This window comes from Heptranchias perlo, chromosome 20 (assembly GCF_035084215.1).
Source record: "Heptranchias perlo isolate sHepPer1 chromosome 20, sHepPer1.hap1, whole genome shotgun sequence".
Taxonomy (NCBI): domain Eukaryota; kingdom Metazoa; phylum Chordata; class Chondrichthyes; order Hexanchiformes; family Hexanchidae; genus Heptranchias; species Heptranchias perlo.
In genome coordinates this window covers 18,653,987-18,680,048 of record NC_090344.1, presented here as the reverse complement: position 1 = coordinate 18,680,048, position 26,062 = coordinate 18,653,987, and the positions used below count along the sequence as shown (strand labels likewise).

The following is a 26,062-nucleotide window of genomic DNA, read 5'->3' as shown; positions in this document are numbered from 1 at the left end:
TCTCCAACATGAGGAAGTGCAACCAACTCCTCTTGTCATGAAATGGCATTACCATCGCTGATCACATACCATCAATATCCTGGGGTCCGCCATTGACCAGAAAATTAACTGGACCAGCCGCATAAATGCCGTGGCTACTACAGTAGGCCAGAGGTTAGGTATTCTGTGGAAAGTGGTTCACGTCCTGACTTCCCAAAGCCTCTTCACCATCTACAAGGCACAAGTCAAGAGTGAGATAAATTACCCTCTATTTGCCTGCATGGGTGCAACTGCAACAAAATTCAACAATTTCGACACCATCCAGGACAAAGCAGTCTGCTGGATCGCCAGCCCATCTACCATCTTAAACATCTATTCCATCCTTCATTGGCGTAGAGTGACTGCAGTGTACTATCTACAGGATGAACTGCATATATTACCGTTCTTTCATCGTCGCTGGTTCACAATTCTGGAACTCCTTACCAAAGAGATTTAAAGGACAGCTTTCACCACACTGATTACAGCGGTTCATGAAGGCCCCAAACCACGTCTCAATGGCAAGTGGGGATGAGCAACAAATGCTGGCCCTGCCAGCGATGGCCATATCCATAGGATGAATAAAATAAAATCCTTAATGGCCTTGTTCTGAATTGCTCCATCAGAACTCCTGTGCCTAATCTATCGAATCCCTTTATTAATTTAAACACATCAACGAGATCAGCGGTAAACCTTCTAAACTCAAGGGACTACAAGCCAAGTTTAAGCAACATGTCTTGATAATATAATGATTTAAGTCCAGGAATCATTCTGGTGAATGTGCGTTGCACCCCCTCCAACGCCAATAGATCCTTCCTGAGGTGCGGTGCCCAAAACTGAATGCAATAACTCGAGATGGGGTCTGACCAAGGGTCGGTTCAATTGAGGCATCATTTCCTCATTTTTGTATCCCAACCCCCTTTAGATGAAGGCCGAATTCGATTAGATTTTTTTCTAGGACGAGCTGTCACCTTTGTGTTCATCGGACAACTTTTTAACGTGGGTCCTGTCGTAATTTTAATTGTTTTTAGACAATTTGGATAAAATCCGGACAGACGATAGTGGTGTCTGAGGTTTACCTTATTGTCCCCTATTCTCGAGTTCGCCCCGTATTTATTCTGGGTATGATTTATAATTTATTTCGATCTGTATTTGTTTCCAAAACAGGGAACCATGGCCCACGATTGGTTGGTGGGGAGAGCCGATGCTCCGGTCGGGTTGAAGTGCTACACGGAGACCAGTGGGGGACGGTGTGTGATATTTACTTTGGTTTAGAAGACGCCAGTGTGGTCTGTGAGCACCTTCAGTGCGGGGCAGTAATCGCATCCCCGGGAGGAGCTCACTTTGGGGAGGGAACCGGCCCAGTGTGGAAGGAGAACTACAGGTGCAGAGGGAACGAGTCCCGATTGTGGGATTGTCCGGTTTCATCCTGGGATCAGTTCAACTGCTTACATGGAAATGACGCCAGTGTCATCTGCTCAGGTGAGTCCTCACAGTCTATTGAAATGAAATACACCAACTGTTCTACACTCCAGTAGAGTCTCACGTCAGTGAATCGATTTCCACCTTTCATTGATCCACCAGTTTTACTGATGACGATCTCATATTTTCATTCAGCAATGACGGCTGCTTAGTAGATTGGTTCATTACTGAACTACATCAGACTAAAGGGTTTCACTCCAGCACATTTCATTAATAAATGGTTCGACCTACTGTTTAATCTATCCGTGTGAATCCATTACGGATGGCACCAAATTGAGGGGGGGGGGGGTGGACAGCTAACACTGAGGAAGAATACAACAAAATTGCAGAATGTTTAAATGTCCATTTAATTTCAATATAGACAAGTGTGAGGTGGTGCATGGTGGTAGGTGGAATAAGCAGGCCACGTACTCCTTGGAAAATAACGGACAAAATGGCGCAGAGGTACAAAGGGATCTGTGGGTACAGATTCACAAATCATTAAAAGTAACAAAGCAGGTCAACAAAACCATAAAAAGCGCAAACAAAGAGCTGGATTTCATTTCTAGTGGAATAGAATTCAAAATCAGAGAAGTTATGTGAAACTTAAATGTGACCTTGATTCGAACACACTTGTAGTCCTGAAAGGGTACAACTATCAGGAAAGACTGAACAGGCTGGGGCTCTTTACCCTGGAAAAGACTGAGAGGTGACCTGATAGAGGTCTTCAAAATTATGAAGCGGTTCGATAGGGCAGAGGTGGAGAAGTTGTTTCCACTAGTCGGGGAATATAAAACTAGGGGCCATAAATATAAGATAGTCACTAATAAATCCAATATGGAATTCGGGAGAACTTCTTTAACCAGAGAGTGGATAGAATGTGGAATTCGCTACCACAAGGAATGGTTGAGGCAAAAAGCACAGATGCATTCAAGTACATGAGGGAGAAAGGAATAGAAGTGTATATTGATAGGGTGACGTGAAGTAAGGTGGGGGGCTCGTGTGGAACAAAAACATCGGCATAGATCCGGTGGGCCGAATGGCCTGTTTCTGCGCCGTCAAATTTAATAAAATTCTATACAATATCTCACGTTGCTGTAGCACAGAAATCCTGTGGTCGTATTTAAACCGTTACAAATGTTACCGGCTTAAATGTATCAGTCAACATAAAATTCATCGCAAAGATGAGATGTGCTTTTTCCTGGAAACCTTCGGCGTTAATTCGGCAGCAGATAAATGTTTTTCCAGATGAGTTTTTACCTGGTGTGCACGTTTCAGTATGTGTTAAATAGAGAACAATGTAATGTTGAGTGAATGGATCCTCTCGTCCTCTCCTTGGTTCACGATCACTCTTCTGGTGTCAGGAGCTTTATCTTTATCACAGCCCGTCATTTCCGATAATTGACTTGAATACGTTGCTAAAATCAATAATTAGTTGGCTGGTTCCTATTATTTGAACAGATTTATGCCCCGCGATGCGAAAGTAAAATTGTTTTTCAGCTTTGTCGAAATGACCGTTGAAATTGTAAAATTGTGGCTGGGAGGAACTTGTGAAACTGACTCGGTGAAATTCGTGCCTTTCTGGTCATTGGGGATCTCGGTCAGAAATACACCAGTGACCAAGTGACGGATTTACACAATGCACCTGTTGTGCTCCAAATCACACAGGGCCATGAATTTTACAGAGTAGTGATCCAGGCAGCGCTGAAACTAACAATCGCCCGTTTACCTGTGACTGGATTGTGTGTCTACTTCCTGTAATATAGTATCGCTATCTTCAACCATCGGTCCCAGTGATCACCCGCCACTCTCCTCATATGGTGAGGGCCTGATTGTGGCAGCTCTGCCCCCTGACACCGTGATCCACTTTACAAAGGGCATTTATACTGGGCTTAATTTCAAAGGATGAAATCCTGTCACTAACTCGGGACCCGCTCCCTATGGGAAAGGGAACCTGAGAGGCAGTTAATAGCTGTTATGACCATGTGAGCACTGTCTGAACCCGACCTCTATATACTGGAGGAGGCATAGTGCGAGTGGCCAGGAGTCATTTTCTGACCGAGCTCCTGCCATCGATCGCAGCACTACAACCACCGCCGGCCTGGACTGATCGCCCTCTGATTTATCTCCGATTCTCCGGAGCAGCGGCTGGTTTCGGCTCGGTATTTCTCCAGAATCTCTTCACCCGAGATCAGGAGACGGCAGAAAGGATGTGCGCGCAACCCGCCTGTCCAACTGGGAGTTTCAGGTTATCCACTGTTATTAATTTATTCTTCTTCAGATGAAGGTTGGCCGCCGAGACTGATGAATGGGGGAAGCCGCTGTGACGGGCGAGTGGAGATTTACTCCAACAGCAGCTGGGGGCGAGTGCGGGATAATCTCTGGGATTTAAATGGTGCCAGCGTGGTCTGCAGACAGCTGGGCTGCGGCTATGAGATATCCGCTTATAACTCTTCAAAGTACGGAGAGGGTGAAGGGCCCGTGTGGGTGAATGAAGTCCAATGTGAGGGAAACGAGTCGCGGCTCTGGGACTGCAGCTCATTCACATTGAATCAGAGTCTGACTGACAGCGAGGATGTCGGCGTGCTCTGTTCAGGTGAGTGAATGGTGACAATTAAGGAAACATAAACCATCGTTATTAGAGATCTGAGAAATAGAGAATGTAGATCCAGTGTTCATTCGTTTCCATGCAAACTGGATATTTAGCACAGAATGTGAGCCGACATGGGAGAAAATTCACAAACATTACGCAAGACTAGGAGAGATTTTCCCGCTAAATGTGGAGCAGACTCTCGACTGCAGCAGGCATCACCAAGGGCTTTGTACCACTTGCTTGGCAAAATGTTTGAGCGTTTTAAGGATAATGAGAACGGTTGGGGTTATGGAAATATTACACAAAGAAAACAGTTTGCCTGAGTTGTATTATTCGGTGCAAGGAAATCTCCCCTGGCGTTGATCACGGTTAGTGGGTGGAACAGTTGTTTCTTCAGCTGCCTTTTCACTGACAGTCTGAACGAGGTTAAAGCGCCACCTCGCGGCCAACAAGGATCACCAGCTTTCCAGAAACATTGCTTGTGAGATAACAGCGCCATCCATTGGATGAAGTAACAAAAGCAGATGGGGTCTTTCGAGAACCACCCATTATTTTCAATGGACTGGTATCTCAGTGGTAATCAGGTAAATAAATATCAAAAGCGAACATTTCGACATATGTATTCTGTATTTGTGCTTGGATTGTTTTTGTAGATTTCTCGAACACAAGAGACGAGACAGGAAATGAGAGGAGAATGTAGATTGAGTGGAACTTCACTTCTCTGGGAGTTTGGCGCTAGAATGAGTTCAGTCAAACTCTCGGCACATGTTTTAATTTAGTCAGTCTGACACCGCAGGGTGGCAGTGCAGAGAGCCCAGGTGAGTTTCATGGAGTGAGCTTTGTCGGAGGTCATGTATTACTATGATGGGAGGAGGAAGTTACAAAGGGACATAGGCAGAATGAAGGAGTGGGCAAAACTATGGAAGATGGCGTTTAATGAAGGGGAGTGTAAGACCATCCGCTTTGAATCTCAAAGGGCAAATTTTAACATTGTCTCAATGGGAACAGACCAAAAACTGTGGAGAAGCAAAGAGGTTTAGGTTTCTAGGCACACAAATCACTAAAAGCTAGTGCACAGGTACAAGTGGTAGTCAAAAGGCTAATCGGATGTTGACCTTTATCTCAAGGAGAATGAAATACATAGGGGAGGAAGTGATGGTTCAATTGCATAGAGCATTGTTTAGACCCCAGCTGGAGCAATGTGTTCAGTTTTTAGCATTGGCCTTCAGATTTGTGCAGGGCAAATGGTTAAATTATGAGGACAGATTGCATATACAATGTTTGTATTGTCTTCAGCATAGATGATTGAGGGTGATTGTAAATGAAAATAAGGAAACAGTGGACATGTTAAATAATTATTCTTCATCAGTATTTACAGCAGAGGAAGAGGATAGCATGCCAGACACCCCAAGGAAACTAATTTTGAATCAGGGCCGGGCGTCACCATAATTAATGTAAGCAAATTAACAGTAATGAAGAAAATAATGGCACTAAAGAGTCACAAATCTCCAGGCCAGATGGTTTTCATCCCAGGATTTTGAAGGAAGGAGGTGAGAACATTGCAGAAGCCCGAACTACAATCTTCCAAAGTTCTTTCAATTTAAGAACCGTTCCTTTAGATTGGGAAATTACACATGTCACTCTGCTCTATAAGAAAGGTGAGCGAAGGAAACCATGGAATTATAGACCAGTTAGCCTGACATCTGTTGTCGGGAAATTACTAGAATCTAAAATTAAGGATAGAGTGACTGAACTCCTTGAAAACTTTCAGTTGATCAGAGAGCAACATCATGGATTTGTAAAGGGTAGGTCATGCCTGATGAAACTGATTGAATTTTTTGAAGAGGTGACGAAAGCAGTAGACGGGAGTGTCTATTGATTATGTCTATATGGACTTCAAGAAGGCATTCAATAAAATCCCTCATAAAAGACTGTTAGCCATAGTTGAAGCTCATGGAATTGAGGGCAAATTATTGACCTGGTTAGGAAGTTGACTGAGCGGCAGAAGACAGAGAGTAGGGATAATGGACACGTACTCAAATTGGCAAGATGTCCCAAAGGGATCTGTGTTGGGGCCTCAACTATTCACTGTATTTATTAACGACTTAGATGACGGGATGTAGAGTCACAGATCCACGTTTGCCGATGAGACGAAGATAGGCAGCATTGTAAGCAGTGTAGATGGAAGCTTAAAATTACAGAGAGATATTAATAGGTTAAGTGGATGGGCAAAACTGTGGCAAATTGATTACAATGTAGACAACTGTGAGGTCATCCGCATTGGACCTAAAAAAAGATAGATCAGAGTACTTTCTAAATGGTGAGAAGCTCGAAATAGTGGAGGTCCAAAGAGACTTTAGGGGTTCACGTACATAGATCATTAAAATGTCATGGATAGGTACAGAAAATAATCACAAAGGGTAATGGAATGCTGGATTTATATAAGTAGAGGACTAGGATACAAGAAGGTAGAAATTATGCTACAGCGATAGAAATCCCTAATTAGACCACACCTGGAGTATTGTGATCAGTTCAGGGCACCGCACCTTAGGTAGGATACATTGGCCTTGGAGAGAGTGCAGTGTAGATTTACTGGAATGATACCTGGACCCCAACCGAGGGCTAAATTACGAGGAGAGGTTACACAAACTAGAGTTGTATTCCCTGGAATTTAGAAAAATGAGGCATGATTTGATCAAAGTTTTCAAAATATTAAGGTGAACTGATAGGGTGGATTGAGAGAAACTATTTCTGCTGGTTGGGGAGTCTAGGACTAGGAGACATAGCCTAAAGATTAGAGCCAGGACTTTCAGGAGTGAAGTTAGGAAACACTTCTATACGCAAAGGGTGGTAGAAGTTTGGAACTCTCTTCTGCAAACGGCAGTTAATGTGTGCTCAATTGTTAATTTTAAATCTGATATTGATAGATTTTTGTTAACCAAAGATATTAAGGGGTATGGGGCTAAGGCGGGTCTCTGGAGTTAGGTCACAGATCTGCCATGATTTTACTGAATGGTGGAACAGGCTCGAGGGGTTAAATGGTCTATTTATGTTCCGATGATCGAGGCATTTAAAATGATAAAGGATTCCAACAGTAGATAATGATACTATTTCCTCTGTTGGGGAATCCAGAACGAGTGGGCATAATCTTAAAATTAGAGCTAGGCCGTTTGGGAGAGAAATGAGGAAATCTATTTTCACCCAGAGGATAATACAAACCTGGAAGTCTGTTCCCGCAGACGGCTGTGGATTCTGGGTCACTTGACACATTCAAGACTGAGATAGATAGATATTTTTGTTGGGTAAGGGGATCAAGTGATATGGCCCAAAGCCGGTATATGGGGTTAAGATACAATACAGCCATGATCTAATTGAATGCCAGAAAAAGGTTCCAGTGGGGTGGGGCGGTTGGTAAATGTCCTCCTCGTCTTTCTTTATTCCTCCCCTTCTCTCCAGCACCACTTGCACTAAGTGACGAATATCTGGAGCAGGGGCGCCTACTGCTGGAGCAGAACCTGGTCACGTCCCACAGTATCAGAGGCTGAGTGGATTCGGGATGCGGTTGATGGGTGATTCCACAATCTGACAATTACAGCCAGGATGTATAGAAACACACAGCACAGAAGGAGGTCATTCGTCCCACCTTGCCTGTGGCAGCTCATTGGAAGAGCTATCCAATAAGTCCCACTCTCCTGTTACTTCCCCATAGCCCTGCACTGTTATCCTTTTCAAGTATTTATCTATTCCCTTATGAAAGTTACTGTTGAATCTGCTGTCACCACACTTTCAGGCAGTGAATTCAGGATCATAGCAATTCGCTGCGTAAAAAAACCTCCTCATCTCCTCTGGTTCTTTTGCCAATTATCTTCAATATGAATCCTGTAGTTATCGACCTTCCTGCCAGTGGAAACAGTTTCTCGTTATTTACTCTATGAAAATCCATCATAATTTTGAACACCTCAGTTAAATCTCCCTCTTAACCTTCTCTGGTCTGGACTGGGAATTCCAGATGTGGAACAGGGACAGTGCAGCTGCAAGTCGTGGTTTTGAGAAGTCCCAGAGAGAGCTTAAACAGTTAGACAATAATCTGAGATTGTAATATTTGAACGACTTTGTGCCATACGATGGCCAAGTAAGGTCGAGGATGTCTGGACAGATTAGCGGGTGGTTAAAGGGCTGGGCTAGGGTGTTCACATTCTTGGGCCATTGGAAGTAACTCTGGAACAAGCAAAAGAGGTACTGAAGATACAGCCTGTATCTGAACCAAATGGCCTAATGCCCTTGCGGATAGGTTAACAGGACCATTTGGAGATGCTAAACTAATATTTCCAGGGTCGTCGGAACGTGTAGACTTTGGACTAGAGGTAAAACATGATTAGTAACACAGTTGGGACAGAATAAGACTTGGCTGCAATAAGCAATAAGAAATATCACGAGAGGAGGAAGGGAAAGAAACAGGTTTCCAGGAAGTGAGAGATGCACGAAATGTATTAAAGTGGACAAGAGTTTGCCGGATTTAGGAGAGAGCTGCACAGAGGAGGACAGGAGCGCCGAGAGGTGCGGCAGAGGGAGGCGGAGGGACAGGAGGCCGGAATCAGAGGGACAAGGAGTACAGGGGATGGGGGGCTGGGGGAACTTGAGAGATGGGGTGTGGGGACATCATGGGGGAAGGGGATTGTAAACTGACAGTGTGGGAGGGGCGGTGGGAAAGGTTGAGAGATGGAGTTGGGTGACACCATGGGGAGATGGGACTGGTAACTCTCTGTGTGGGGTGATGTGGGGCTGGAGATGGTTGAGAGATGGGGTGGGGCTGAAGCCATGGAGGGGCGGGGATTTAAAGTGACACTTACGGGAGAAAGTTAAATAAGAAAATTAGAAATGGGAATCAGAAGACTTTCTGAAATAATCGGGTCAGGATAGCGGATGACTTATGTCCATACATAAGGCATTGGAAAGATTTATGAAGAATTTAAAAAGTTGTTAATTATAGCTGGACATGACCAAATTGCTATAACAAAGAGATGCCTTGTTTTTGGCAATTTGGGGACCTTTATATTCCTGGTCACCATAGTTAAGATGTGGTGAGGAGTTGAACTCCCCATTGTAATTTTTTGCCTCTATCTCATTAACATTTACCCCCTTGGGACCTTTCTCAGTCATTCCATCTCTGAAACATTTGCAAATGACTTTGTCACCTCATGAATTGGCCACCTTACTGCCCTCCCATACTCCACCCTCCAGAAACTCGACATTGTCCAAATCTCGGCTGCACATTCCATGTCCCACAATAATTCCTCACCGTTCATCATCCCTGTCCCACAACAATTCCTCACTCCCCATCATCCCTGTCCAACAACAATTCCTCACTCCCCATCATCCATGTCCCACAACAATTCCTCACTCCCCATCATCCCTGTCCCACAACAATTCCTCACTTCCCATCATCCATGTCCCACAACAATTCCTCACTCCCCATCATCCCTGTCCCACAACAATTCCTCACCGCCCATCATCCCTGTCCTACAACAATTCCTCACTCCCCATCATCCCTGTCCCACAACAATTCCTCACTCCCCATCATCCCTGTCCCACAACAATTCCTCACTCCCCATCATTCCTGTCCCACAACAATTCCTCAATCCCCATCATCCCTGTCACACAACAATTCCTCACTCCCCATCTTTCCTGTCCCACAACAATTCCTCAATTCCCCTTATTCATGTCCCCGCTGATATACAATTCCTTACCACCTATTATCCCTGTCCCCACTGATAGTCTTCTACATGCATGCAAACAGTAACCGGGTAGTAAGAGGAGGGGTCCGGCCGATTCGGGACCAGAAAGGAGATCTACTCATGGAGGCAGAGGGGACGGCCGAGGTACCAAATGAGTACTTTGCATCTGTGTTTATCATTAAAGAAGATGCTGTCAGAGTCTCAGTAAAGGAAGATATAGTTGAGATACTGGATGAGCTAAAATTTGATGAAGAAGAGCTACGAGAAAGGCTAGCTGTACTTAAAGTGGATAAGTCACCCGGTCTGGATGGGATGTATCCTAGGTGAAGTAAGGGTGGAAATTGCGGAGGTACTGGCCATAATCTTCCAAACATCCGTAGATACGGGGATGGTGCCAGAGGACTGTAGAATTACAAATGTTACACCATTGTTCGAAAACGGGTGTAAAGATAAACCCAGCAACTATAGGCCAGTCAGTTTAACCTCGGTGGTGGGGGAACTTTTAGAAATGATAATCCAGGACAGACTTAACATTCACTTGGACGAGCGTGGATTGATTAAGGAAAGCCATCACGGATTTGTTAAAGGCAAATCGTGTTTAGCTAACTTGCTTGAGTTTTTGGAGTAGGCTACAGAGATGGTGGAAGAGGGCAATACAGTTGATGTGTTGCATATATGGACTTTCAAAAGGGGTTTGATAAAGTGCCGCATGGTAGGCTTATCAAGATCGCAGCCCATTGAATAAAGGGGGCAATAGCAACATGGATACAGACTTGGCCAAGTGACAGGATTCAGAGAGTTGTGATGAACGGTTGTTTTTCGGACTGGAGGGAGGTGTCCAGTGCTGTTCCCCGTGGGTCGGTGCTGGGTCAAAACTGGAAAGGGTAGTAAAGAGTGAGGAGGATAGTGATAGACCGCAAGAGGATATCGACAGGCTGGTGGCATGGGCAAATGAAATTTAAGGCAGAAAAATACGAAATGATACATTTCGGTAGGAACAACGAGGAGAGCCAATATAAACTAGAGGGCACAAATCTAAAAGTGGTACAAGAACGGAGAGATCTGGGGGTGTATGTGCAGGAATCGTTAAAGGTGGCACGGCAGGCTGAGAAAGCGGTTAAAAAAAGCATACGAGATCCTGGGCTTTATAAATAGAGGCATAGAGTATAAAAGTATGAAAGTCACGATGAACCTTTCTAAAACACTGGTTCGGCCACAACTGGAGTATTGTGGCCAGTTCTGGGCACCGCACTGTAAGAAAGATGTGAAGGCCTGAGAGAGGGTGCAGAAGAGATTTACTGGAATGATTCCAGGGTGAGGGACTATAATAACGTGGATGGACTGGAGAAGCTGGTGTTTTTGTCCTTGGAACAGAGATGGTTGCGACGAGATTTGATAGAGGTATTCAAAATCATGAAGGGTCCAGACAGAGTGGACAGAGACAAACTGTTCCCATTGGCGGAAAGGTCATGAACCACAGAGCATAGATTTAAGGTGATTGACAAAACAACCATGACATGAGGAGAAACTTGTTCACACAGCGAGTGATTAGCATCTGGAATGCACTGCCCGAGGGGCTGGTGGAGGTAAATTCAATCATGGCCTAAAAAAGGGAACTAGATAAGTACTTGAAAGGTAAAAAAATTGAAGTGCTGCGGGGTAAGTGCGGGGGTGGGGGCGGTCGTGGGGTGGGGGGGGGGGTGGCGTGAACTCGCTTGATTGCTCTTGCATCGAGCCGACGCGGATTAGTTGGGCCGAATGGCCACCTTCTGTGCTGTCCTTTCTATGATTCTATACACAATTCCTCACCACTCATTACCTCTGTCCCCGCTGATATACAATTCCTAACGCCCACTATCCCTGTCCCCGCTGATATACAATTCCTCACCATCCATTATTCCTGTCCCTGCTTTTATACAATTCCTCACCACCCAATATCCCCGTCCCCGCTGACATACAATTCCTCACCATCCATTATCCCTGTCCCCGCTGATATACAATTCCTCACCACCCAATATCCCCGTCCCCGCTGATATACAATTCCTCACCATCCATTATCCCTGTCCCCGCTGATATACAATTCCTCACCATCCATTATCCCTGTCCCTGCTTTTATACAATTCCTCACCACCCAATATCCCTGTCCCCGCTGACATACAATTCCTCACCACTCATTATCCCTGTCCCCGCTGATATACAATTCCTCACCATCCATTATCCCTGTCCCTGCTTTTATACAATTCCTAACCACCCATTATCCCTGTCCCTGCTTTTATACAATTCCTCACCACCCATTATCTCTGTCTCCGCTGATATACAATTCATTACACCCATCATCCGTGTCCCCGCTGATATACAATTCCTCACCACCCATTATCCCTGTCCCCGCTGATATACAATTCCTCACCACCCATTATCACTGTCCCCGCTGATATACAATTCCTCACCATCCATTATCCCTGTCCCCGCTGATATACAATTCCTCACCACCCATTATCCCTGTCCACGCAGAGCTGCCCGTTCTCGCGGCATATAATCCCAGTCTGCAATGATCGACAACAGATCCCTACCACACATAATCCCAGTCCACACTGATCTACAATAGATCCCGACACACATAATCCCATTCCATTTTGATTTACAACAGATCCCGACACACATAATCCCATTCCGCACTGATCTACAACAGATCCCCAACTCACATAATCCCAGTCCACACTGATCTACACAGATCCCCACGCACATAATCCCAGTCCACACTGATCGAAAACAGATCCCCCCACATAATCCCAGTCCACACTGATCAACACCAGGTTCTCCAACACATAATCCCAGTCCACGCTATTCCATAACAAGCCCTCAACGCACAGCAACACTTTCCACCATCTTTGCCCCACTGTTTGCAGAGCATTCTGCTGAGTCGCTACTCTCTGGTATCTCTGCTAATCTCCTATGACTCTCCGCTTCTCTCTCTTTTTGAACACCGTCTCAAAACCCAAGCATTTGACCCAGATCTTGGTCACACCTCATGTTTTCGGCTCGTAGAAAAAAAATGTTTTCTGTTACCTGGGTTTTCAAGAAGGCGTTCAATTGGCATCTCACTGAAGGCTGGTTGTAAATGATCTATCGTATCATTAAGTATTCTTAATGAATACATTGCGTCTGATTTCATAACAGAGGGGGATGAAGCAGAGATTGTAGTTAAGGAGGAGGAATGTGAAATATTAGCTGCGATAAACATAGTGCGAGAGGAAGTATTAAGGGCTTTAGCATCTTTGAAAGTAAATAAATCACCAGGCCCAGATGAAATGTATCCCAGTCTGTTAAGAAAAGCAAGGGAGGAAACAGCAGAGGGTCTGACCAACATTTTCCAATCCTTCCTGGCGACAGGCGTGGAGCCGGAGGATTGGAGGACGGCTAACGTTGTACCGTTGTTTAAAAAAAGAAAAGAGTAAACCTAGTGATTACAGGCCGGTCAGTTTAACCTCAGTGGTAAGAAAATTATTGGAATCAATTCTGAGGGTCAGTATAAACCATCATTTAGAAAGGCACGGGTTAATCAGGGACAGTCAACACGGCTTTGTTAAGGGAAAGTCATGTCTGACTAACTTGATTAAATTTTTTGAAGAAGTAACAAGGATGTTCGGTGAGGGTAATGCATTTCCTGGAGTCCACATGGATTTTAGCAAGACTTTTAACAAGGTCCCATCTAGCAGGCTGGTCAGAAAAGTAAAAGCCATGGGATCCAAAGGAAAGTAGTAAATTGGATCCAGAATTGGCTCAGCGGCAGGAAGCAAAGGGTAATGGGCGACGGGTGTTTTTCTGATTGCAAGGCTGTTTCCAGTGGGGTTCCGCAGGGCTCAGTTCCAAGTCGCTTGCTTTTCGTTGTACATATTAATGATTCAGACTTAAATGGAGGGGTCCTGATTCAGAAGTTTACTGATGATTCAAAAATTGGCATGCAGCTGATAGTGAGGAGGAAAGCTGTAGACTGCAGGACGATATCAATGGACTGGTCAGGTGGGCAGAAAAGTGGCAAATGGAATTCAATCCGGAGAAGTGTGAGGTAATTCATTTGTGGAGGTCAAGCAAGGCAAGGGAATACACAATAAATGAGAGGATACAGAGAGGTGAAGTGGAAGTGAGCGACCTTGGAGTACATGTCCACAGATTCCTGAAGCCAGCAGGAAAGGGAGACACGGTAGTTAAAAAGGCATACGGGATCGTTTCCTTTATTGGCCGAGGTATACAATATAAGAACAGGTAGGTTCTGTTCGGACTGTATAAAACATTAGTTAGGCCATAGCTTGGGTTCTGCGTACAGTTCTGGTCACCACATTACAGGAAAGATGTGATTGCAGTAGAGAGGGTACAGGGGAGATTTATGAGGATGTTGCCAGGACTGGAAAATAATAGCTATGAGGAAAGATTGGCTAGGCTGAGGTTATTTTCTTTGTAACAGAGGAGGCTGAGGGGTGATTTAATTGAGGTGTATAAATTTATGAGGGGTCGAGATAGAGTGGATAGGAAGGACTTATTTCCCTTAACAGAGAGGTCAGTAACCAGGGAGCACAGATTTAAAGTAATTGGTGGAAGGATTAGAGGGGAGATGCGGAAAAAAACCCACCAGTGGGTGTGTGGGTGTCTGGAACTCACTGCATGAAAAGGTGGTAGAGGCAGAAATCCTCATCGCATTTTAAAGCTACCTGGATATGGACTGGAAGTGCCGTAACCTGCAAGGCTGCGGACCAAATGTTGGAAAGTGGGATTCGGCTGGGGAGCTCTATTTCGACCGGCACAGACACGATGGGTCGAATGGCCTCATTCTGTACCATAAATTTTCAATATTTCTATGTAAGATATAAATGGAGATGAAGCAGCATTGGGTGATAGCTGTTTTTCGGACAGGAAGCAAAGTGCTGGAGTGCGTGGGCATTGCTTGGATTGGAGAAGGTTTGGAAGTCCCACACCCCGGGGTTCATTAATGCTCCACCTTTATCCCCGATATATAGATGATTTGGATTGGAGAAGGTTTGGAAGTCCTACACCCCGGGTTCATTAATGCTCCACTTTTATTCCTGATATACAGATGATTTGGATTGGAAATGGGGAACACAATACTGAGATTGGCTGACGATAAAACAGTAAGGGATGTGGTTAACAGTGAGAATAGTGAAATGTTTCAGGCGAACACAAACACGATAGGAGAAATGTATTTCTTCACGAAACTGTTAGAGGACACATTGCTTTGCCACAGGCATTAGTTGCTGCACAGACCATTGCATTTTTACGGAGAATGTGAGTCAGCATTTGAACCAGATGAACATTCAGGGTTTTGGGAGAGAGAAAGGAAGTGGGATTAGTTTTTGACTTATCTGGCTAGGAGCTGACAAATTGGCTCCTTGTGTGCTGTAAGTATCTGTGGAAGGAACCGGAACAAACCGCAGACCTTTTCTAACCTCGGAAATGTAGTGTTGGGAGTTCCTGACACTGCGGATTGTCTGTGGTTAGTGTACGGAACGGAAGGAGAGGCCAGTTGGTCATTTCTATTGCCGTTCCTTTGTACTGTGGTCCGGCAGGAGTCAGCTGATACTGGAGAGGAGACAAGGGGATTGGTGGAATAAAAGGGAAGACAACTTGTAGAAATGTTGCAAGAACTAATCAAGCCCTTTCAATCCACTACATCTAATACAACCTACTTGATTTGCAACAGAACATAAACAGATAAGACTGGTGGACGGCGGAAGTCCTTGTGCTGGGAGAGTGGAAATGTACTACAATGGTGCCTGGGGGACAGTGTGCGATGACTCCTGGGATCGACTGGACGCCGATGTTGTTTGTAGGCAACTGGGTTGTGGATATTCACTAACGGCGACAGCTCCGGTTTCCTGTGGACAGGCCTCTGGGCCAATTTGGTTGGATGAACTGAGATGCACGGGTAACGAGTCGGTACTTTGGGAGTGTGATTCATCACCTTGGGGAGAGCATGACTGTATTCATAAAGAAGATGTCAGGATCGTATGCTCAGGTAAGTGAGTCGACACAGCAAGAGGGTATTCATGTTAAAGGAGTGAGGATTATATATTCAGATAAGGAACTAAAGACAACAGGAGTGTGTTCATATAAAAGGGGGAAAGGATGTACAATTATGGAAGGGACTAAACACTTGGTCCTATTCACTTGAAAAGATTGTGGATTAGTGTTGGATTAGCGATTGACTGTTTCCCTGTTTAAAATTCGGTGCTATTTACATGAGCGGATGTTGTCGTAGAATGGTATCAATCCGCTCTGCTGTAATCCTGGAACTTTAACCAATAATACAGTTCAGGCTGTGGCAGTCCCGCCACCAGAACCGTTTGTCGGTGTCGTAACTACTTTCTCTTCACTCCACCTTTTGCTCTGGGAGCGGCGTCAGACGATTCAAGTCTGAAATCGCTTTTTAAAAAAGTTTATAGCCGATTTACTTGGTAAGAAATCATTTTCACTGCGCTGCCGTATAATATAACCAGAGTGTGGACGCTCCTTTAGGTGTTGCACATACTGGGCGGGAAGCGAAGCTGTAGCATGTTTGTGAGCGGGGCTCACTGCTGGCTGGGCTCAGAGCCCGAGTCAGTGATGAATGAATTGATCGAGACAGTAAATGGTCGGGAGTCATTACAGGTAAAGAGGCGGTATTGTTCACTGAAACTCTCCCCCTACCGTCCAGGAATGAATTTATAAAGATTGACAGTGAAGCGAATTCCATCAGATGATATTTACAGATTCCAGTATCAATATCCCTTCCTTACTCCATCAGATAATGGTGACAGATTCCAGTATCAATATCCCTTCCTCACTCCATCAGATGTCGGTGACAGATTCCAGTATCAATATCCCTACCTCACCCCATCAGATGTCGGTGACAGATTGCTGTATCAATATCCCTTCCTCACTCCATCAGATGTCGATGACAGATTCCAGTATCAATATCCCTTCCTCACTCCATCAGATGTCGATGACAGAGGGCTGTATCAACATTCCTTCATCATTGTCAATTACTGACACTCTCTTCTATTCACAGAGCATAAGGAGATCAGATTAGTGAAAGGACACCATCCCTGTGAGGGCCGAGTGGAGGTGTTCTATCGAGGATCCTGGGGGACAGTTTGTTACGATGACTGGGATAAGAAAGACGGCGAGGTGGTCTGTAAACAGCTGGATTGTGGATCAGTTACCGAGATTCCATTCGAAGCCCATTTTGGAGAAGGCACTGGGCCCATTTGGCTGGATAACGTTGAATGCCGGTCAGACGAGTCCTTCTTGTGGCAATGTCTCTCCACACCATGGGGTCAGCATGACTGTAAGCACAGAGAGGATGCCGGTGTGGTTTGCTCAGGTAACAGTCTGTGTTTAATCAGTGCAAGTACCATTCATGGATATCTTTATTACAGTGCATCATTGGCGCATGTGTCTTGTACTGCAGGAAATCAATCGTCAACGAGGAGCGACAGTTTCCATTCCTGTCCTGGGACACCTGACCACACAAGTGATCATTTAACAGGTAGTTTCCTTTTAAATAATATGGTCTTTACGTGGGATTCCGCTAATGAGTCATAAAAAAACTGAACTTCCTGTTGATTTGTTATTTTATTCAGGACAACAATTACGATTAGTTGGAGGAAAGACTAACTGTTCGGGAAGAGTTGAGATCATGTTCAATAACACATGGGGGACGGTGTGTGACGATTCCTGGGATAGGCGAGAGGCCCGTGTGGTGTGCCGGCAGCTCGATTGCGGCTCCGCCCTTGCGGATTCCGGGGAGCCCGTGTTTGGGAAAGGCGAGGGCCCTGTATGGCTGAACAGAGTCCAGTGCAAGGGAAGCGAACTCTTCCTGTGGGACTGTCGGTCATCAACATGGGCTCAGCGGGTCTGTGCTCACAAAGTCGCCAGTGTGATGTGTTCTGGTAGGAGCAGGAACATGTTTATTCAATCAATGGACGCCTTCATTTATTCATTTCCGTGCTTCATAGGAAATCTCTTGTTATCTATTTTAAAAGCGAGAGTGTAAAATGCTGATTTCCTTTCAACTGATATTGAATATTCGGCTTTGTCATCTCCCCATAAAACTGCAAAAAAACTACATGTACTTTTCAGTAGAAATTGTTTTGTTATTTAATTTGAGAATATTGATTGATCCGGATCAGTAGTCACTCTGTTTACTGATAAGATGAGACTGTTTGTTGTTTCAAACATTCTAAGATTGAACCATATCCCCTTCCCCCTGTTTCCTGTAACAAACCAGTTCTCCAGTTTGTTCTCTTCCTACAAACAGCCTCAATTAAAGTGGAGGAATGTTCCCCCTTTCTGAAAGTGTTGTTTCATTGAAGCAGACTTATCGCTGTTCCCACAATAATTCGCTCTGTTTGTCTTAATCAAACTCCTCATTGCCCCTCCTCTGTCACTCCGCCTATCGTTTGTCTCTCTGCCGACAGTTACGGCAGTTCAAGTGGAGATTCATTGTGCCAAGTATTTTCAAACGTTTCGAATTGATAGGGCAAACAATAAATACAAATATATATTATTGTCTTTCATTCATGCTTTATCCCAATTTAAATTCATTAAGTTTTGACCATAGTTACTGCCCCTTCAATTGTGACATGCAACAAATCAACTGACCCACAGCCAGTTTGTCTCCTCTTCAATCCTTGTCCTTGTTATAAGAACTTCCTGCTGTGACCCTATTTCAAAGTTCCTATTTACTGCGATAGTTTTCTGCTCCTTGACTAAAAATCCAGCATTAACTCTCGACCTTAGTTAGATTTGAGTCTTGTCAATGGAGAAATCGCTGCTTTGGTCGGATCATTTTCCTCGTGTCTGTTTTAGTTACAGATGTGCTGATCCCGGGGGGAATAATATCCACGCCGGTTGCCGTTTCCATCATCCTGGGAACCCTGTTGGTTTTTGTGCTGATTGCACTAACTGTACAACAACAGAGACAGTCATCAAGAAGAGGTACCTTTAATCTTAGAGCCTCGGTGATCAGCAGTTTTCTGTGTGTGTTAAGGGGCTGTAAATTGCTCGCTGTAATGCTCGATCCCAGTTGTGAATCAGTCACCTTCTCACACTTGAAAGTACATTCTATTTTGTGGTTTTGAATGGAACAAGACAGGGGTCATTTATTCGGTGGATTTTGTTCTGTTCCTTGGAGATAGCTGTCGGGAGGAGTCCGGAATACAATGAATGAAATATATCTGTTTTACTCCTAAACAGTGAAAAATCGTAGCTTCAGTTATACGATTTCCAGACCGGGTGAACCAATTTATCAAGAAATCGATGACATTACAGCTGGAAGAGGATCGCGTGAGTCCCACCCCATGACATGTTCTGTCTGTCCAGGTGTCGCTTCCCCCCAATAAAACTCCGCTGCATTGAATGTATTTGGGACCAGTCCCGTGATATTCGGCCCTGTTCACAGGACACCTCCTTTCACGGTGAACATGGTGCTGTCTGATTGTTCAGATTATTAACTGTTGTCAGCTTCATGTTTGATGGGATTTCTATATTTCTCCCTTTCCTGTCTTTTCACAGTCCTCCTAGTTTCTAATTCTGAAGCTTTTTTTTGAGTGTTTTTCCCTACTCTCATTCAGAAGGTTGTGTCGATGTACTCTGAGCAGTCACTGTGCAGTTTATCACACTCTCCTTGCCGCAGAGGGCAATGATGCTCCGTGTTGCTCCCACAGGTGGGATCACTGAGAGCACTGCGGTTTAAGAGTCCATACAATGAATATGATCACACTTATTACAAAGGCTCTGAGGTGTGAAGACTGTAAATGTATTTTTGTCTTTGTATTCTGGTATCATACTAACTAATGATGGTATTTGCTGGCGATCTGAACAGTTGACAAGATTTCTGTATGACAGCGTTTGTGTATTTGAAAGAATGTAACAGCCTTAATTTACATTAAATGTTCTTCACCGTTCTCATTTGTTTTGACAGTTTATCGATCTAATAGCGGAGAGATTGATCTGGAATATTATACCAGTTCAAGTTTACATCAAACCGACCAGAACTCGCAGAATCCTGAAGGTATGTACTACCCAGAACTGTGTAATAGTTTGTGACTGTTACATTCCGCATCTAATTACTCAGATCTGTGTAATATTTTGTAAATGTCCTTTCGTTGTGTAATTACTCAGATCATAGAATTTTACAACACAGAAGGAAACCATCCGGCCCGTCGTGCCTGTACCGGCTCTTTGAAAGAGCTGTCAAATTTAGTCCCACAACCCAGCTTTTTCCCATAACGCTGTGAATTAGTCCCCTTCACGTACATACCGAATTGCCTTTAAAAGTTCCTATGGAATCTGATTCCACCGCCCTTTCAGGTAGTGCGTTCCAGATCTGAGAGAAACAATTTCTCCTCATTTCCTCTCTAGTTCTTTTGCCAATTATTTTAAATCTGTGACCTCTGTTTACCGACCCACTTGCCAAAAGAAACAGTTTCTCCGGACTGGCTCGATCAAACCCCCTCATAATTTTGAATATCTTTATTAGTTCTCCCCTTAACCTTCTCTGCTCCAAGGAAAACAATCCCAGCTTCTCCAATCTCTTCACAAATCTGAAGTCCCTCATCCCTGATATCATCCTGATAAACCTGCTCTGTATCCTCACCAAGGCTTTACATCCTTCCTAAACTGTGGTGCCCAGATTTGTACACAATACCCCAGCTGAGGCCTAACCAGTGATTTGTAAAGGTTCAACATGACTTCCTTATTTTTTATACGATACCTCTATTTACAAAGCCAAGTATCCCATATGCTTTCTTCACCACATTATCAACTTGCTCATTATATACTAAGATCTGAGTAATATTTTGTTCGTGACATTTGGTTTGTAAATACTTAGATCTGTGTATTATCTTATAAATATGACATTCGGTGTGTAATTACTCATATCTGTGTAATATTTTGTGAATGAAATTCGATACCTTATTAATCAGATTTTGTGTAATATTTTGTAAATATTATGATCGGTGTGTAATTACTCAGATTCTGTGTAATATTTTGTAAATATTATGTTCGGTGTTTAATTACTCAGATTCTGTGTAATATTTTGTAAATATTATGTTCGGTGTGTAATTTCTCAGCTTCTGTGTAATATTTTGTGAATTTGATAATTAAGCACCAGCCACTGCTTGAAACATCGACAAAATGATACACACAGGGTGACAAAGAGCCAGGAATAACTAAAATAGTTTCTCACGCACCCAGATCCCTAAACCGGTGATGGTGATTGTTTTGCCATCAGATTGTAATAATGGCCGTGATGTCAATCAGGAATCCAGGAGCTCCACCCGATGGGTTCCCTTGAATACTTGTCAGGACGTGTGCGTCATTACTTTAGGAAAACTCTGTTTAAATGGTCTGGAAAAGACCGCCTTGCGGCTCCACCGCTGTTCTCCGCTAAAATGAACATTTCCTTTTATAGATTGGACCAGAGAGCGCCTCAGTAAACAGGATTACGATGACACTGATTCTGGCCCATTGAATGATCAGACCCCCAGCGCAGAGGGTCCTGGTAAGTTAACCCCTGGGCTCGGAGGCTGCCGACTCATTCCTTTATTTGTAAACACATTTCTGTACAATTGCACCAGCCCAATGCCAATCATTAATCGCCATTCGTAGAATTGTTTTACAATTTGTGTTGAAAGTTCCCATTGGATGACTCATGCCTGTTGCCCTAAAAAGCCCGAAAATTGCTGTTGGTGATTAAGCCGACGAACACTTAACCCTGTCATACCACACTCAATTACCGGCTATCATGACAACGAAATAAGTCCAGTTTAAAGAAATAAATCAAACTCAATGTTAAAATAGCGGAGAAAGCAATTTCAATTTTTTTCGCCAATACCTGCGGCAATAATTAACGCCTACGGTTACATGTTGGTGAAAAGGTTTCTCCTGAATTCCTTATTGGATTTACTAGCCACTATTTTATATTTATGATCTCCAGTTTTTGTCTCTCCCACAAGTGGAAATCTTTTCTCTACTTCTCCCCTGTCAAAGCCTTTTATAAACTTAAATACCTCGATCAGTGGGGATATAGCATTGCATGTGTGAGGTCCCGCGTTCAATTCCCAGCATCCCCAAAGGCTTTAACTTGCACGGGCTCGATGGGCCGAATGGCCTCCTGTTTTGTAACCATTCTATATATCACCCCTTTGCTTTCTCTTTTCTAGGACTGAGGATTATTCCATATTGTCGATGGTCCCAAACTGCTTCCTGTAGTTTGATGATTGTGTAAAAAGGGGTTTGTGTTTTTCTCTGAAGTACGTTTTAAAACTCCTTCTCTGATTCCCAACAATCGTTTCCTTCCAGCACCAGTTCGGGGGAGTTGTGCCGATGTTGAGGGCGCGACCCCGAGCAGCACGCATTGTGACTCCTTGCTGGACAGAAGCTTCCGTCTCACACTCAGAAGGACCGCGGACCACCCCGCCACAGACTGTGAGTTCAATTCAGTAGAACGGCCCAGATAGTTAGTTCTCAGTAATCGACCGAGAGTCCATTAGTCTGTTTATTGACAGATCCCTGACCAGAAATATTCTATTATTAAAAAAGTTGGGGAGGAAAGTGCAAATTATCTTTCTGGCTTTCCACATGCAGCAATCTCAGTCTCTGTATCCCCTCCCTCTTTCTCTCCCTCTCTCTGTCTCTTGCTCTGTATCTCTGTCTGACTCTGTCTGTCTATTTATCCAGTTATATATATGTCGCTCTCTATCATCATTTCTATCTCTCTATCATCGTCTCTCTCAATCTCACTCTTCATCTCTCTCCCTCCATATTTCTCTCTTTCCATCTTTCTACATCTATTTCTCTATCTCTCTACTTCTCCAGTTTGACAGAAGGATTTTCCAAACAAATCAAAAGAATAATATAGACTCAATTCTTACACTGAGACAATGGAGCAAAAGGCACTGACCCGAGGGGTCAGAAGACAAAATTCGGTCAGAGGGACTTCAACAGCTGCATATTGTTGCCAAGAAGATTGGCTGAGGCCAGGTCACCGGACTCGCTCAACAAACAGCGCAATGTTCAGAAGGTTCTTCATTTGGAAACAAAAGGGTGGTCGGTGGTCGTGAGGGATTGACAGTAACATTTCACGTCCGGGTTAAAGTTCAGCCCTGAATAGTGTAATGGAAGCGTCCCCTAGTGCGAGCTGTGAGTGAGTTCAGACAATATCAGTCCCAGTTCCAGATACAACCCAGTGAGCACTGGTCCACAGCAAAATTCAGCTTCAATTTGCACGAAACTGACAACTTTACTGAAGGATGAGTGTGGGAATAAGAAAACATCAGACTCGGGCAATGGCAGGGTTCTGTTGAGGTTGCAGTTATGTAAGGTTTTTGAGGCCGAATAAAGGCTCTGACTGTCAACCGTATTACATGTGATGAGTGAGCAGCTGATACCATCACTGATGCACACAATGGTGTCCATGTCCTGCCAACAGAAGCGTTCTCAGGTGCTTTCAAAGGGTGGGGTTTGGAAATGTTGCATGGAATCTGGGAAACACTTGGGGTCCAGACCGAGGACGTGCTCCAACATGGAGCTTGATGCCTAGGAGTGAGGAGAGTGAGATCTGTGCATTCAGGTGGAGAAATACAAAGGCCCACCGCCATCTTCTCAGGACAACTAGGGATGGGCAATAAACGCCGGCCTTGCCAGCGTCATCCCACATCCCGAGAATTAATTAAATACTGAATGCAAATGGGTGATTTGCGAAAGGTCAACATTGATAGTGGGGGGAGTGGAGTGGGGTGATTCACAACAGACCATCGTCAGAGACGTGGAGGGCGTGTGTTGGTGTCTGTGGTAGAGCAAGTTGCAGAGGTGGATGGTCCGGACATTGGAGGGATTCATAAACAAGCAGGAGAATTTCCTTTCAAAAGAAATGCGGGAAAGAAACCCGGGCACGGTCGGCCCCGGCCATAACCCAGATTGATTTGACTTTATTAGTGGACAGTTTTTAACAGTGAGGTGAGAGCTCCTCACCGGCCATCCACAATTGGAAAGATTTCCTCAGTCTTCTGTCCCATTGCCTCTTTATGCGGACAATTTGAGTTTCAATTTCATAAAAGTTATCAACTGTCTAAAATTGTCTTAAATTCATAAATTGCAAATGTCCCAGAGAATGTGAGACACATCAGTTTAAAATAAAGCCTGATCGTCACTGTCTGTATTTAGTCAATTTACAGAGTGGGAATGAGTTAATTAACTTCATTTACCAACATGTTTTCTTTTGTTTCGTGGCAGAATTTTGGTTGAAATATTCCAACCGGATGTGAATTCATCACCGGAAGTCCTAAAGTATTCGGCTCGATCATGGACGAATCTCGACTGACTGTCTCCACAGCCGTGGGTATTTTACATATTATCTCATGTTCGTTGCTAAGACAGCTTTATTTTCTGCTAAAATCCCTCCATGAAATTTGCCTTCTCAATCTATAGAATCTGATAGCGCAGAAGGAGGCCATTCGGCCCATCGTGCCTGTGCCGACTCTATGAAAGAGCTGTCCAATTAGTCCCAATCCCCCGCTCTTTCCCCATTGCCCTGCAATTGTTTCCTTTTCAAATATACAAAAAGAAAAAAAGACTTGCATTTATATAGCGCCTTACTCAACCTCCGGACGCCCCAAAGCACTTTACAACCAATGAAATACTTCTGAATTGGAGTCAATGTTGTAATATAGGAAGTGCGGCAGCCAATATGTGCACAGCAAGATCCCACAAACAGTAATGTGATAATATCAGATGATCTGTTTTCGTGATGTGGATTGAGGGATAAATATTGGCCAGGACACCAGGGATAACTCCCCTGCTCTTCTTCGAAAAAGTGCGATGAGATCTTTCACGTCCACCCGAGAGGGCAGATGGGGCATCGGTTCAACATCTCATTAAAAAGGACCGCACCTCTGGCAGTGCAGCATTCCCTCCGGACTGATCTGGGAATGTCAGCCTAGATATTGTGCTCAATTCTCTGGAGTGGGAATGAACCCACAAACTTCTAAATCAGAGGCGAGAATGCAGCCAACCGAATCACTCCAATACATGCAATTCCCTTTTAAAAGCTACTATTGAATCTGCTTCCACCACCCTTTCAGGCAGAGCGGTCCAGGCCAGTAACAACTCCCTGTGTAAATAAAACATGTCTCCTCATCTCCTCTCTGGTTCTGTTGATAATTATCTTAAGTGTGTGCCCTTTGGTTACCGACTCTCCTGCCAGTGGAAACGGTTTATCCGGATTTACTCCCTATCAAACCCCTAACTATTCTGAGGACCTCTATCAAATCTCCCCTTAACTTTCTTTGTTCCAAGGAGAACAATCCCAGCTTCCCCAGTCTCTCCACATAACTGAATTCCCTCATCCCCTGTACCATTCCAGTAAATCTCCTCTGCACCCTCTCCAAGGCCTCCACATCCTTCCTAAAATGTGGTGCCCAGAATGAGACACAATACTCCAGCTAGGGCCTCACCTGTGATTTATAAAAGTTTACCATAACTTCTTTGCTTTTTACTTTATATCTCTGTTCAATAACAGGTTTATCACCTTCTTCTCTGTTACCTCCTCCAGCCTGACAACCCCAGACACCCAATTTTCCCCGCCCTCTGACTCGGATCTCTTCTAACTCTCCCTCCGTCCAATCTGCCATCAGCGCCTCGGCCTTCAGCCGGCGAGCTCCCATATTCTAGAATCACCCCGCTCCACTCCCCCGAGGATCAATTTCCCTCGGCCCGAGTTACACCCGGCTCTTTGATCAAGCTGCGTCTCATGCCTCCTCTTCCCTCTCCTTCACTCTGTGTTGCCTTTATTTCACATTCTCTTTGAAGCGCCTTGGGATTTTTTTCTACCTTAAAGGTGCCATTTAAAAAGCAAGTTATTGTTGTAAAATAAATAGATATAATGTCTTTCTTCTATAAATAAACATGGGGAATTTTTTTAACTGATGTAATTCTGCGGAAAATGTATTTTGAATTGAATTGTTTTATCAGCTGATGAACTTTGTATCGTTTTATGTCGCTGTTTTTACTCAAATGTTGTTAATGAAGAATATTAAAAATATCTGATGTAACAGACTGAGAACTGCGGTGCTTTGCTATTATTAAGTAAAATTGCTGTCCTCACCATTGCTTTCGTATCGGGATCATCCGTTTTAGTTACATTTTTAATCAGACTATTGCGGTTCCAACAGAATCACCAACACACAAATATTCCAGTTTCTCT

The 26,062-nt window shown here is 44.2% G+C and overlaps 1 protein-coding gene across 1 annotated transcript; it reads left to right on the top strand.

The window, feature by feature from the left end:
• Nucleotides 1–1,473: 1,473 nt before the first annotated feature.
• Nucleotides 1,474–25,849, top strand: LOC137335951 (deleted in malignant brain tumors 1 protein-like). Its single transcript, XM_068001460.1, has 13 exons — nucleotides 1,474–1,497; nucleotides 2,755–2,776; nucleotides 3,758–4,072; nucleotides 15,518–15,832; nucleotides 16,865–17,179; nucleotides 17,267–17,344; nucleotides 17,439–17,747; nucleotides 18,667–18,795; nucleotides 19,054–19,143; nucleotides 19,781–19,870; nucleotides 21,272–21,361; nucleotides 22,162–22,287; nucleotides 24,094–25,849. Coding segments are annotated over exons 1-13 (1,905 nt in total). The 3' UTR covers nucleotides 24,096–25,849.
• Nucleotides 25,850–26,062: the final 213 nt, after the last annotated feature.

Coding starts and splice junctions, on each gene's coding strand:
- LOC137335951 (XM_068001460.1), top strand. CDS start 1,474: ATGACGCCAGTGTCATCTGCTCAG. Junction 18,796..19,053: donor GAGACAGTCATCAAGAAGAG/GTACCTTTAATC, acceptor ACTCCTAAACAG/TGAAAAATCGTAGCTTCAGT. Junction 19,871..21,271: donor GAACTCGCAGAATCCTGAAG/GTATGTACTACC, acceptor TTCCTTTTATAG/ATTGGACCAGAGAGCGCCTC.